Consider the following 12,852-nt stretch of genomic DNA (forward strand, 5'->3'; position numbering starts at 1 on the left):
CACTTGCCAAATAGCTCTTCCAAGAGATTATCAGTTTATATACATCTGTGCATTTTGGTTGAAAATGTGTATTTCCACACATCATTCTCAACACTTGGATTTAGAAAATCAACTTCTAAAAGTTTTGAAAATTTCATACATGAAAATATGTTTAACCATAAGTGCTGTTGTGCACAATTTGCTTTTTTGAGACAGATTCTCACTCTGTTGCCCAGGCTGGAGTGCAGTGGCACAGTCTTGGCTTATTGCAACCTCTGTCTCCTGGGTTCAAGCGATTCTCCTGCCTCAGCCTCCCAAGTAGCTGGAATCACAGGCGCCTGCCACCACTCCCAGCTGTTTTTTTGTATTTTTAATAGAGAGGGGGTTTCACCATGTTGGCCAGGCCAGGATGTCTCGAACTCCTGACCTTGTGATCTGCCCACCTTGGCCTCCCAAAGTGCTGGGATTACAGGCATGAGCCTCTGTGCCCGGCCACATTTGTATTTTTTTTTTTTTAAGTTTAGTTTTCTATGATTTACTGTTGGGTGGTTCATCTTTTTCTTACCTATTTATAAGGGTACTTCAAATCAGCTTTTACATATGTGTTGCCAGTTATATTGTCAATTATTTACTGTATGTGCTGCTAATATTTTTTTCCTGATTTGTCATTTGTGTCTTAACTTTATGGTATTTATTGTATGGTGACTGTTGTATTTATTTCTGTCTTTTGTTATTTCATTTTGACTTAGGTGCTAGTCCTATGGGAGTAAATGGAGGTGTAGGAGTTCAAACGCCGAGTCTTCTTTCTGACTCAATGTTGCATTCAGCCATAAATTCTCAAAAGTAAGTCTTACCATGGTTTGTACCCTGGGTCACATTACAAATACTGGTTAACAATTGATTGTTTGAATTTTTAACATAGTTTCCTCAGTTTGAGGATGTCTGAGTATAGACAGATGTTTGAGTCCATTCTTTTCTTTTTTCGCCCTGTAGCCCAGGCTAGAGTGCAGTGGTGCGATCTTGGGTCACCACAATCTCTGCCTCCTGGTTCCCGGTTAAAGCAATTATCCTGCCTCAGCCTCCTGAGTAGCTGGGATTACAGGAACACGCCACCATGCCCAGCTAATTTTTGTATTTTTAGTAGACACGGGGTTTCACCATGTTGGCCAGGCTGGTCTTGAACTCTTGACCTCATGATCCCCGTCTGCCTCAGCCTCCCAAAGTGCTGGGATTGCAGACGTGAGCCACCCTGCCCGGCCTATTCTTTCTTCTTTCTACAGCCTTAATCGAAATTGTATTATCTAGTGTAGCCTACACCTTCCCTAGTAGAGTAGGATATTGCAAGGTTACAGTTCCATAACAGTCAGCCTTATCCTGATGTTAAGAATTAGTGCACCATCCTGAGCAATATGTCAAGACATCTTCTCTACAAGAAAACACAAAGAAGTTAGCTAGGCATGGTGATACGCATCTGTAGTCCCAGCTACTGAGGAGGCTGAGGTGGGAGGAGCACTGGAGGCTGGGAGGTCAAGGCTGTGGTGAGCTGTGATTACACCACTGCACCCCAGACTGGGTGACAGCGAGACTGTGTCTCAAAAAATAATTATTATTATTTTAAAAAAAGAATTAGTCCATCATCCAAATAATTCCCTGAGGTGAGCTGTGTTAAAATGACAGCTTAGTCTGATAACACAAGCCTTAGAAAACTAAGTGTGGGCTGGGCATGGCAGCTCTCCTATAATCCCAGCACTTTGGGAGGCTGAGGCAGACAGATTGCTTGATCTTAGGAGCTCAAGACCAGCCTAGGCAACATGGCAAAACCCTGTCTCTGCTAAAAATACGAAAATCAGCCAGGCATGGTGGCGCCCACCTGTAATCCCAGCTACGCAGGAGGCTGAGGCAGGAGAATCGCTTGAACCCCGGAGGCGGAGGTTGCATTTATCTGAGATCACGCCACTGCACTCCAGCCTGGGCAACAGAGCGACACTCCGTCTCAGGAAGAAATAATGTCTGGGAGAGAAATAATGTCTGGGTGCGGTGGCTCACGCCTGTAATCTCAGCACTTTGGGAGGCCCAGGTGGGCAGATCACGTGAGGTCAGGAGTTTGAGACCAGCCTAACCAACATGATGAAACCCCATCTCTACTAAAATACAAAATCAGCCAGACGTGGTGGTGGGTCCCTGTAATCCCAGCAACTTGGGAGGCTGGGGTAAGAGAATCGCTTGAACCCAGGAGGCGGAGATTGCAGTGATCTGTGATTATGCCACTACAGTCCAGCCTGGGCGACAGAGCAAGACTCCATCTCAGAAACAAACAAAATACAAAAGATTAGCTGGGCATGTTGATGCATGCCTGTAATCCCAGCTACTCAAGAGGCTGAGGCATGAGAATTGCCTGAACGCAGGAGGTAGAGGTTGCAGTGAGCCAAGATTGCACCACTGCACTCCAGCCTGGGTGACAGAGCAAGACTTTGTCTCAAAAAAAAAAAAAAAACAAGAAAAAAAGAAAACATAACCAACAAAACCCAGAAAATTAAGTCTTATGATATCTTGTGTTAGGACGTCATCCTGCCCTCCAAAGAAGTACAGCTTTCCCTCACACAGGTGTGTGCATGCATACTTTAAAATCAGTCTAGTCACACACTTCTCCCTGCCTAACTCCTAAATGCAAATAGAAGTGACATAGCATATTGATCCCATTACAGTAATAAATGTCAGCTTGAATTAAATGAGGTCTTCTTTCTCCTACCTTTCTTAACTAAAACTATTTGGTGACCCCTTTTTGAAGCCCAATGATGAGTGAAAATGCGAGTGTACCCTCCCTGGGTCCTATGCCAACAGCAGCTCAACCATCCACTACTGGAATTCGGAAACAGTGGCATGAAGATATTACTCAGGATCTTCGAAATCATCTTGTTCACAAACTGTAAGTAAGATTGTGGACATTTCTCATTCGTAAAGAGATGTTATGTCAACATGCTTTCAATCTCCTGGGCATTTAATCACTAAAGGAATATTAGCAATTTTTCTGTAGCATGGACATTGATGTTGATACTTCTACTCTTGTGGATTTCTTGCTGCTGCTGCTTTTTTCCTTTTTAACCTTTCTCACCATCTATAGTAGTCTTTCAGCTTTAATAGTGTGTGAAGTGTTCTGTCTAGTGCCAGTAAATAATACATTAATTAAACATTGTTTTTAGCTATTGCCTTTACAAAACTTAAATATCTGAGAAAAACTAGGCCTCAGCTCATTAAAATATTGCAGTGATAACATCCTTTTCTATTACTTCTGGTGGAGCGGGTTTTTTTTGTTTGAGACGGAGTCTCACTGTGTTGCCCAGGCTGGAGTGTAGTGGCACAATCTTGGCTCACTTCAGACTTCGCCTCCGAGTGCCAGCGATTCTCCTGCCTCAGCCGCCCAGGGAGCTGGGACTACAGGCATGCGCCACCACACTGGCTAATTTTTGTATTTTTAGTAGAGACGGGATTTCACCATGTTGGTCAGGCTGACTTCAAATTCCTGACATCAAGTGATACGCCTGCCTCGGCTTCCCAAAGTGCTAGGATTACAGGAATGAGCCTCCGCGCCTGTCCTGGTAGAGCTTTTATTATGTTGATAAGTTGAATCTGGTAGGTTGGTCTCTGGTCTTCTCATCCTCCAAATGTGCACATGGCAGTTTATTTTTTGAGAAGTTCATATATTTCAGGTACTCTCCCCTTACAAACTCCATCTTAATCTAAAGAGTTTTTGTCAGATGAAGGAGGAGGAGGCATATAGAGCAAGGTAATGAAATGTGCTCAGCATCATAAAAAGGTAGAGCTTGGACCTCGCCGATTACAGAGTTTACCCTTCAAACACCATGCAGTATTTTTTCTTGGAGAAGTCTTTTCATTTCACTTCCAGTTAATAGCAGGATCTCCTTTACTGTATCCATATTTTTTAATTGATTGAGGAATTATTTATCATTTTGTCTTAATTTGTTTTTAAGTTACACCAGACCAGCGATTATATATGTTTCATTTAGGAATTTTTTTTCTCCCAGGAACCCATGCTTGCCAATCATTTAGGAATTTTTTCTTTCTTTTTTTTTTTTTGAGACAGAGTATTGCTCTGTCGCCCAGGCTGGAGTGCAGCGTCATGATCTTGGCTTACTGCAACCTCCGTCTTCTGGGTTCAAGCGATTCTCCTGTCTCATCCTTCCAAGTAGCTGGGGTTACAGGTGTATGCCACCACACCTGGCTAATTCTTATATTTTTAGTAGAGATGGGGTTTTACTATGTTGGCCAGGCTGGTCTCGAACTCCTGACCTCAGGTGATCCACCTACCTCGGCCTCCCAGAGTGCTGGGATTATAGGCGTGAGCCACTGCGTTCAGCCAGGAGTTCTTCATTGGTGGCACCAAGTAATGGAATTTGACAAGGAAAGAACTTCACAAGTTTAATGAAATTATTCCTTTAATAAAGAATAACCAATCTCTTATATTGTGACAAACTATTCAGTAACTTTTATTTAGTGGACAGAGATGATTATTTGGGATTGATCATTTGACTTTACATTAAAAGTTTATTATATATGCTCAACTTTTCTACCAACTCGGTATTCTTCTGGACTTCCATTTATATCTTCTTGATCTGGTTCCTTCAAGTCCTATGCAACTGAGTACGAGATATCCAAATAGAATTAATGCCTAAAGACCACATTTATTAGTCATAAGAAATATTAGTGCAAAACATTCTGTTAGGGAATTGCATGAAAGTGAAAAACTGAATCTAACAGAATCATTATGCATTTCTGCTCTCTCCACTTAAGGTTTTTGGTTTTTTGTTTGTTTTTTATAAGCCTTTGTCAGAACACTTGAAGTTTTTGATGTTTTCACATTTTGGAGTGGTTAATAAATTTTATTTCAGTAAGCTAAGTAATAAATTTAGAAGAGTAGATGGAGCTCTGAAGGCTTCTGCTACTTGATACTATGACAAGGCCTGTTTTCCTCACTGTCTTTAGTATGTAGTCCAGTGTAATATTTTACTTTACATCTAGAGTAACAGGGGCCAAAGAGTATTTTTTGTAGAGTGATTTCTTGTATTGTGCTCGGAAATACAGACAAAAATTCTTTTGTTTATCACAGAAAGACAATTTCATTTCAGTATTATATTTTAATGTATCTCACCTTGCCACTTTTTCTTTATGTGTTCCTCTATGTGTTCAGTGTATAAAAATTGGAAAAAGTCTAATTAAAATCTGACATGCTGGCCGGGCGCAGTGGCTCACGCATATAATCCCAGCACTTTGGGAGGCCGAGGCGGGCGGATTATCTGAGGTTGGGAGTTTGAGACCAGACTGACCAACATGGAGAAACCCCATCTCTACTAAAAGTGTAAAATTAGTGGGGCATGGGGGCACATGCCTGTAATCCCAGCTACTTGGGAGGCTGAGGCAGGAGAATCGCTTGAACCTGGGAGGCGGAGGTTGTGGTGAGCCGAGATCGTGCCATTGCACTCCAGCCTGGGCAACAAGAACGAGACTCCGTCTCAGGAAAAAAGAAAAAAGCTGACATGCTATTACACTGGTAGGATTTTCTTTTTCCAGCGTCCAAGCCATATTTCCTACACCGGATCCTGCTGCTTTAAAAGACAGACGGATGGAAAACCTAGTTGCATATGCTCGGAAAGTCGAAGGGGACATGTATGAATCTGCAAACAATCGAGTGAGTGTCTAGTTTTTTTTTTTCTATTAATAGCCAAGATCGAGCCTGTTGTGGTTATTTTATTCCTCTTTGGCATGTGCAAGTAGTACATGTGCTTCAGACAGGGACACGCTGTAGCTACCCTGTCTTAATTATCACCAAGCACAGTTAGGATAACAAAGCAATTTCTTAAGTGTATGTCATCAAGAATTTTATGTTTTTCCTCCTAATGCAATGCACTCATGTGGCACTTTATCTGGTTATCCTGTCAACCTAAAAAGTGGCTGAGCTGGCCGAGTGCAGTGGCTCGATGCCTATAATCCCAGCAGTTTGGAAGTCTGAGGTGGGCGGATCACTTGAGCCTAGGAGTTGGAGACCAGCCCGGGCAACATAGCAAAACCCCATCTCTACAAAAAATATAAAAAATTAGCCAGGCATGGTGGCACGTGCCTGTAGTCCCAGCTACTCAAAATGCTAAGGTAGGGGAATCACCGGAGCCTTGGAAGTCAAGCTACAGTGATTCATGGTTGTGCCACTGGTAACAGAGGGAGACCTTGTCTCTCCCAAAAACAGGAGGGGGGTGGTGCTGAGCTGTTAACAGCTCTGTTCTCTCTTCACTGGAATATAATGAAGCGACTTACTATTGTTAACTGCAGTTCAGTTTCTCTACGTAAGTTGAACTTTCCTTTCTAAATTGGCACCATACAGAATGAAACTAATATCTGTTCTCAGTTTATTTTTTCTGTTACCTGGTGGTAGTTCCTTTTTTCCTCATCTCCCTTATTTTACTTCAACAATTCAAAAGGCGGAGTACTACCACCTTCTAGCTGAGAAAATCTATAAGATCCAGAAGGAACTAGAAGAAAAACGAAGGACTAGATTACAGAAACAGAACATGCTACCAAATGCTGCAGGCATGGTTCCAGTTTCCATGAATCCAGGGCCTAACATGGGACAGCCGCAACCAGGAATGACTTCTAGTAAGTGTTTTTTGTTATATTTCTATTTGAGAGAAATTGATAATAAAATAGTTTCTATCCAGAGTCATTAATTTCTATAAGCTTGTGTAACTATTCTGGAGTTTTTAAAGTAACCATTTGCCTTTGCAAAGAAAGTAACTCATCTACTAGTAAAAACAAGCAGAACAAGTATATTTAAGATGTCTGGGCATGGTACTTAACATACCTTGATAATCTGGCAATGTTTTTAGAGCCTAAAGTGTACAATTCTCTAATAGTGACACCTGGAAAGCGATAGCCTACAGATAAGCACAGATTTCTCTGAGACTGGCTTCTGTGGTAAGTAGCCAGTGGATGTTTGTAGGCTGACCAGGTTCAGGAGCCCTGTAACACACATAATATCATATTACACTGTCACACTTCCTTCTTGACATAAAATATTCTAAGGCTAGGAACGCTTTCTTTTTTCTTTTTCTTTTTTTCCTTTTAATTACATTTATTTTAATGCTGAATTTACTCCCGTGCCATAGGTTTTTGTTTCTTCAGTTTCTTCTCGGATATCTTTTTCTTCTGGGCAACCTCCTCTTCTGGTTTAGGAACAATCTGTTCCTTTTCAGTAAGGATCATCTCAGTGTGGCAGGGAAAACTCATGTATGGGTTAATCCGACCATGAGCTCTGTAGGTCCGTCGGCGCATCTTAGGTGCTTTGTTCACTTGTATATGCTCGATGACCAGAGAATCTACATCTAAACCCTTAGGTTCGGCATTACTCTCTGCGTTTTTTTGTTTGTTTGTTTGTTTTTTTGAGAAGGAGTCTTGCTCTGTCACCCAGGCCGGAGTGCAGTGGCGCGATCTCGGCTCACTGCAAGCTCCGCCTCCCAGGTTCACGCCATTCTCCTGGCTCAGCCTCCGGAGTAGCTGGGACTACAGGCGCCCGCCACCACGCCCAGCTAATTTTTTGTGTTTTTTTTAGTAGAGACGGGGTTTCACCATGTTAGCCAGGATGATCTCGATCTCCTGACCTCGTGATCCGCCCATCTCGGCCTCCCAAAGTGCTGGGATTACAGGCTTGAGCCACCGCGCCTGGCACTCTCTGCGTTTTTAAGCATGTGCAGCAAAAATTCAGCGCTCTTTTTGGGCCACTGACCTTATGTTCAGCCCCACTGCTTGGCCTGGGCTCACCTGCCAACTCCACCATTGTAACGTCAGAATGGTACACACTGTTTCTGTAAAGTGACATCTTTCAGATACTTCGTGGCTTTTCGAATATGTATACCCTTGATGGCCTGGGCAGTTTCACGAGTGTTCTTAAAGTGAACACGAAGATTGGAACCTCTTGATTTGCATGATTTCGTGGTGTTCTCCAGGTCAAGTGAATAGCGAACCATTTTCACAGATTACCTCAGGCTGCTTAGGGAAAGAGGTTTTTTTGTTTTGTTTTGTTTTGTTTTGTTTTAGAGATGGAGTCTCACTCTGTCAACCAAACTGGAGTACAGTGGCGTGATCTTGGATCACTGCAGCTTCCGCCTCCCAGGTTCAAGCAACCTGGGATTGCTTGATTCAATCAAGCAAGGATTCAGGCACGTGCCACCACGCCTGTCTAATTTTTTTATTTTTCGTAGAGACGGGGTTTTGCCTTGTTCGCCTGGCTGATCTCAAACTCCTGGCCTCAAATGATCAGCCCACTTTGGCCTCCCGAAGTACTAGGATTATAGGCATGAGCCACCGCTCCCTTCCTAGAAGCATCATTTAAAATTACATTTTGACAGCTTCAGTTTCTGCTTATAGCATCATTGTTGACCTGATGAATTAACCAGATAGCCAAGACTATGATAAATTGTCTTAATCTTTGACTTACTAGTAGGATCAAAGTAGTGAAATATGGACCAGGCACACCATTTTCAGGAATGACACAGGCAGTTTAAATGCTGTGAGCAAGGCTGTGATAGGAAAAACCTGCATTTACTGAGTTGGGAAATGCTCATGACCTATCAGAAAGTGCCAGCTGAGCCAGCATGTAGTAGACCTCATACCATCAGTAGATTATAGGTGGGCTAAGAAGTTCATCTCTTTCATTCATTGAAGTAGTAAAGCAATAACCATTGGTTACCACTGGCCTTAAGCAGCCTCATTTGCTAACTGAAGTGTGCCAGGTACTGTTATCTAATGTGTAAAAAGATGGCAGGAGCAACATTGCTGAGGAAATAGCATATGTGGAGGCTGCCCAATAGTAAGGAAAAACACATATTTTTTGAGTAGTTTGTTAGAGAACAAATTTTGAGGAATGAAGAAGTCAAGATTAGAGACTGCTTCAGTATATGATTTGAACTTGAGTAGTAACTAAAGATTTAAAAAAAAAAAAAAAAAAAAGGCTGGGCGCAGTGGCTCACGCCTGTAATCCCAGCACTTTGGGAGGCCGAGGCGGGCAGATAACGAGGTCAGGAGATCGAGACCATCCTGGCTAACTTGGTGAAACCCCCGTCTCTACTGAAAATACAAAAAAATTAGCTGGGCGTGGTGGCGGGCGCCTGTAGTCCCAAGTAGAATGTCGTGAACCCGGGAGGTGGAGCTTGGAGTGAGCGGAGATCGCGCCACTGCACTCCAGCCTGGGCGACAGAGCAACACTCCGTCTCAAAAAAAAAAAAAAAAAAGCCAGGCGCGGGTGGCTCACGCCTGTAATCCCAGCACTTTGGGAGGCCGAGGCGGGTGGATCACGAGGTCAGGAGATCGAGACCATCCTGGCTAACACAGTGAAACCCCGTCTCTACTAAAGAATACAAAAAATTAGCCAGGCGTAGTGGCGAGCGCCTATAGTCCCAGCTACTCGGGAGGCTGAGGGAGGAGAATGGCATGAACCCAGGAGGCGGAGGTTGCAGTGAGCCGAGATTGTGCCACTGCACTCCAGCCTGGGTGACAGAGCAAGACTCCATCTCAAAAATAAATAAATAAATAAAGTGTACAGGCCAGGCATGGTGGCTCATGCCTATAATCCCAGCACTTTGGGGAGGCTGAGACAGGTGGATAATGAGGTCAGGAGATGGAGACCATCCTGGCTAACATGGTGAAACCCTATCTCTACTAAAAATACAAAAAATTAGCCGGGTGTGGTGGCAGGTGCCTGTAGTCCTGGCAACTCAGGAGGCTGAGGCAGGAGAATGGTGTGACCCCACGAGGCAGAGCTTGCAGTGAGCTGAGATTGCGCCACTGCACTCCTCCCTGAGCAACAGAGCAAGACTCCATCTCCAAAAAAAAATAAAACAAGTGGACATACATGAGATACTTGGTTTTGGTAGAATTTACTCAAGTTCTGGGTGAAATTTGAGGCAAGTCGAAAGTCTCTGAGATATTAAGTTGTATTCTAATGTCAGTATAAACAGTATGGTACTGATGTAAGCAGGAATAAATGGTAGTGGACTGAGTATCAGCCTTAAGTATATGTTGACCTTTAGCTCGTACTAAATCTGACATTTTGTAGAATGAGATTTTTACCTTAACCTGATACACAGAAAATAAAAGAAGCATAAAAGGGGTCGAGCATGGTGGTGGCTCACGCCTGTAATCCCAGCTCTTTGGGAGGCTGAGGCTGCAGATCAGTTGAGCTCAGGAATTCAGGACCAGCCTGGGCAACATGGAGAAACTCCGTCTCTACAAAAAATACAAAAGTTAACCAGACATGGGGGCGTGTGCCTGTAGTCCCAGCTACTCAGGAGGATGAGGCAGAAACATTACTTGAGCCCAGGAGGTAGAGGCTGCAGTGAGCCATGATTGTGCCACTGCACAATTTTTATGTAACAAGCATGGATTATGCATGTACTTTTTATAAAGCTTGCAGAGTTATAGATAAAAGTTTATATAAATGTTGAGCATTTCCTCTGTCAGTTTTGCTCATTTACTAAAGGTTGAAATTTGTCTGAAGGGATAGACATCTAGTTAGAAGAGTAGCAGGTCTTCCTCTCCTGTGCCTTAGGCTTGAGTGCACAGCCCTTGATGAAGGGTGTGGCCAGGGCGGAGCCAGGTCCCTACAGACATCTGTCCTTTCTCAGGGTGCTGTAAAAATATTATTTTCTCTGTGCACTGTGTTGAAAGTGCTACGCTAGAGCATGTGCTGATAATCCAGGAAGAAGACCTTAGGATTTATGTATGTATATTTTACTTTATTAAGAATTATTTCTATTTTTGTATTTAAGAGGTACATGATATGTAGTGTGGTATAATGTGCATATTATTTAAAATCAATGTTCACAGTTTGTGTGCATAAAAACATTGTGCTACATGATCAGATTTGGCCACCATTAGACATGATTCATACCTATTATCCATGGAGATACTCTGTTGCATGCCAACCAGAGGCAGATTTTGTTAAACAGTAACATATTAAATGCTGTAATAGCTTCACTTTTTTTTTTTTTTTTTTTTTTTTTTTTTTTTTTTTTGAGACAGAGTCTTGCTCTGTCGCCCAGGCTGGAGTGCAGTGGTGCGATCTTGGCTCACTGCAGCTTCCGCCTCCCAGGTTCATGCAATTCTCCTGCCTCAGCCTCCTGAGTAGCTGGGATTACAGGTGCCCGCCAACACTCCTGGCTAATTTTTTTCTATTTTTAGTAGAGATAGGGTTTCGCCATGTTGGCTAGGCTGGTTTTGAACTCCTGACCTCAAGTGATCCACCCACCTCAGCCTCCTAAAGTGTCAGGATTACAGGCGTGAGCCACTGTGCCTGGCCTATAATGTCTTCAGTAGCTTATTTTTCTATCAACATTGAAAGCACCTGGGCTTATAAAGGAATACCAACAAATCCTCTTGGAGACATTTTTCTGTATTCCAGAAATAACATTTTCTTCAAGTTTCTGTCTAGTTCAGAGCTTTATTTTGTGTGATTCATACTCAATTTTCAAAGGTATTATTAAAAATACTTTGTGGGGTTTGTGTGTGCAGTGAGTTTTTGTTTGATTGTTTAAGGGCAGATGGTGCAAAGATACTTCTTTATTTCTCTTTTTTACTGTAGATGGTCCTCTGCCTGACCCAACTATGATCCGTGGCAGTGTGCCAAACCAGATGATGCCTCGGATAACTCCACAATCTGGTAAATAGTGAAAAAAAAATTTATTTTAAAAGAATCCCTGGTGTACTGCAAGATAATACTTAACTACCTTGATACCCACTTTATGCCAACAGCAAGTGTCATGATTACCTGCCTATAGAGGAAGAGGGGGTGAAGAGCAGGTTGGCTGGCAGATCACAGGGCAGGTGACATTAAATGATCAAACATCCATTTAAAAACAACTGCAGGCTGGGCACGATGGCTCATGCTTGTAATCCCAGCACTTTGGGAGGCTGAGGCTGGTGTACCACCTGAGGTCAAGTATGAGACCATCCTGGCCAATGTGTCAACCCTGTCTTCTAGTAAAAATACAAAAATTAGCCAAGTGTGGTGGCACAGGCCTGTAATCCCATCTACTCGGGAGGCTGAGGCTAGAGAATCACTTAAACCCAGAAGGCGGAGTTTGCAGTGAAGCGAGATCGTGCCACTGCACCCCAGCCTGGGTGACAGCGAGACTCCATCTCAAAAAAAAAAAAAAATAGCAGATGGTAAAATTTGTAAAATTCAGTTTGAAGATCCTGTTAGTTAATAATGTCTGTTTACAACTGCTGTGAGACAGATTTATTTATACTTACAAGGTTGAAAGCCAGTTTGTTAGTCCTGATAAAATCATATAGAATCAGGGCATGGTGGCTCACACCTGTATCCTAGCTAGCACTTTGGGAGGCGTAAGCGACCGGATCACAAGATCAGGAGATCGAGACCATCCTGGCTAACACGGTGAAACTCTGTCTCTACTAAAAATATAGAAAATTAGCCAGGCGTGGTGGCAGGCTCCTGTAGTCCCAGCTACTCGGGAGGCTGAGGCGGGAGAATGGGGTGAACCTGGGAGGCGTGCAGTGAGCCGAGACCACACCATTGCACTCCAGGCCGGGCAACAGAGCAAGACTCCGTTTCAAAAAAAAAAAAAAAAAGATGTAGAATCAGACATAAGAATTCTGTCTTTGGCCGGGCGCGGTGGCTCAAGCCTGTAATCCCAGCACTTTGGGAGGCCGAGACGGGCGGATCACGAGGTCAGGAGATCGAGACCATCCTGGCTAACACGGTGAAACCCCGTCTCTACTAAAAATACAAAAACTAGCCAGGCGAGGTGGCGGGCGCCTGTAGTCCCAGCTACTAGGGAGGCTGAGGCAGGA

At 43.3% G+C, this 12,852-nt stretch overlaps 1 protein-coding gene and 1 pseudogene across 2 annotated transcripts in view; one reads left to right on the forward strand and one right to left on the reverse strand.

Moving 5' to 3' along the window:
* Positions 1-12,852, forward strand: part of EP300 (E1A binding protein p300) — a 94,801-nt gene that overhangs the window by 48,576 nt on the left and 33,373 nt on the right. Inside the window, exons 7-11 of the mRNA XM_010377266.2 lie at positions 729-822; positions 2,768-2,905; positions 5,566-5,683; positions 6,468-6,642; positions 11,621-11,698. Of these exons, the coding sequence (XP_010375568.1) occupies positions 729-822; positions 2,768-2,905; positions 5,566-5,683; positions 6,468-6,642; positions 11,621-11,698 (603 nt within the window). The remainder of the gene's footprint in view (positions 1-728; positions 823-2,767; positions 2,906-5,565; positions 5,684-6,467; positions 6,643-11,620; positions 11,699-12,852) is intronic.
* On the reverse strand, positions 6,966-8,025 carry LOC115892711 (annotated as a pseudogene). Its single transcript, XR_004052606.1, has 2 exons — positions 7,712-8,025; positions 6,966-7,394 (listed from the first exon to the last, which is right to left on the reverse strand). The product of XR_004052606.1 is annotated as a 60S ribosomal protein L17-like (transcript).

Source organism: Rhinopithecus roxellana, chromosome 13, assembly GCF_007565055.1.
Source record: "Rhinopithecus roxellana isolate Shanxi Qingling chromosome 13, ASM756505v1, whole genome shotgun sequence".
Lineage (NCBI taxonomy): Eukaryota > Metazoa > Chordata > Mammalia > Primates > Cercopithecidae > Rhinopithecus > Rhinopithecus roxellana.